The following is a 486-nucleotide window of genomic DNA, read 5'->3' on the forward strand; positions in this document are numbered from 1 at the left end:
GCGCTGCCCGTTCTGGGGGGGTGGAAAGGGGGGGGAGAGCAAAGCCTGGTGACCCCCAGCTCCCCACAGAGCTCCCCTCTCCCACCCTGAGGCCAAGGTGATGGGGTTCAGCCCAGGGACCAGCACACCCCACCTTCAATCCTCCCCTCTGTGCCCCCCCAGGTGTACGTCACCCTTCCTCTGCGTCTCCACTCCAGCAGCCAGGTGAGTGCTTACCTGCAGGGCTGGGAAACAGAGAGGAGAAGGGCTCAGCCCCGGGGTGGGGGGGGGACACGGGACCCCCCCAGGACATCCTCTGGGAGGCTCTCCCATCTCCTGGGACACCCCCAGGTCCCTTAGGACACCCCTACATCCCCCCTCCCATGGCTCGATGCTCACCTGGGCTGCTCTTCTCGCTGCAGGCCGAGTTGAACTCTGCTGACTGCAGCTGCAAGGGGACAGGGGACAATGTCAGAGCAGTGCCACCCCCAGACCCCACAGCATGTT

The 486-nt window shown here is 65.6% G+C and overlaps 1 protein-coding gene across 1 annotated transcript in view; it reads right to left on the bottom strand.

The window, feature by feature from the left end:
- Positions 1-378: 378 nt before the first annotated feature.
- DMTN (dematin actin binding protein) overlaps positions 379-486 on the bottom strand; it is a gene marked incomplete at both ends in the record, with an annotated part of 4,477 nt that continues 4,369 nt past the window's right edge. The window contains one exon of the mRNA XM_009993758.1: positions 379-432. Coding sequence (XP_009992060.1) covers positions 379-432 — 54 coding nt within the window. The remainder of the gene's footprint in view (positions 433-486) is intronic.

This window comes from Chaetura pelagica, unplaced genomic scaffold (genome assembly GCF_000747805.2).
Source record: "Chaetura pelagica isolate M959 unplaced genomic scaffold, ChaPel_1.0 scaffold2893, whole genome shotgun sequence".
Taxonomy (NCBI): domain Eukaryota; kingdom Metazoa; phylum Chordata; class Aves; order Apodiformes; family Apodidae; genus Chaetura; species Chaetura pelagica.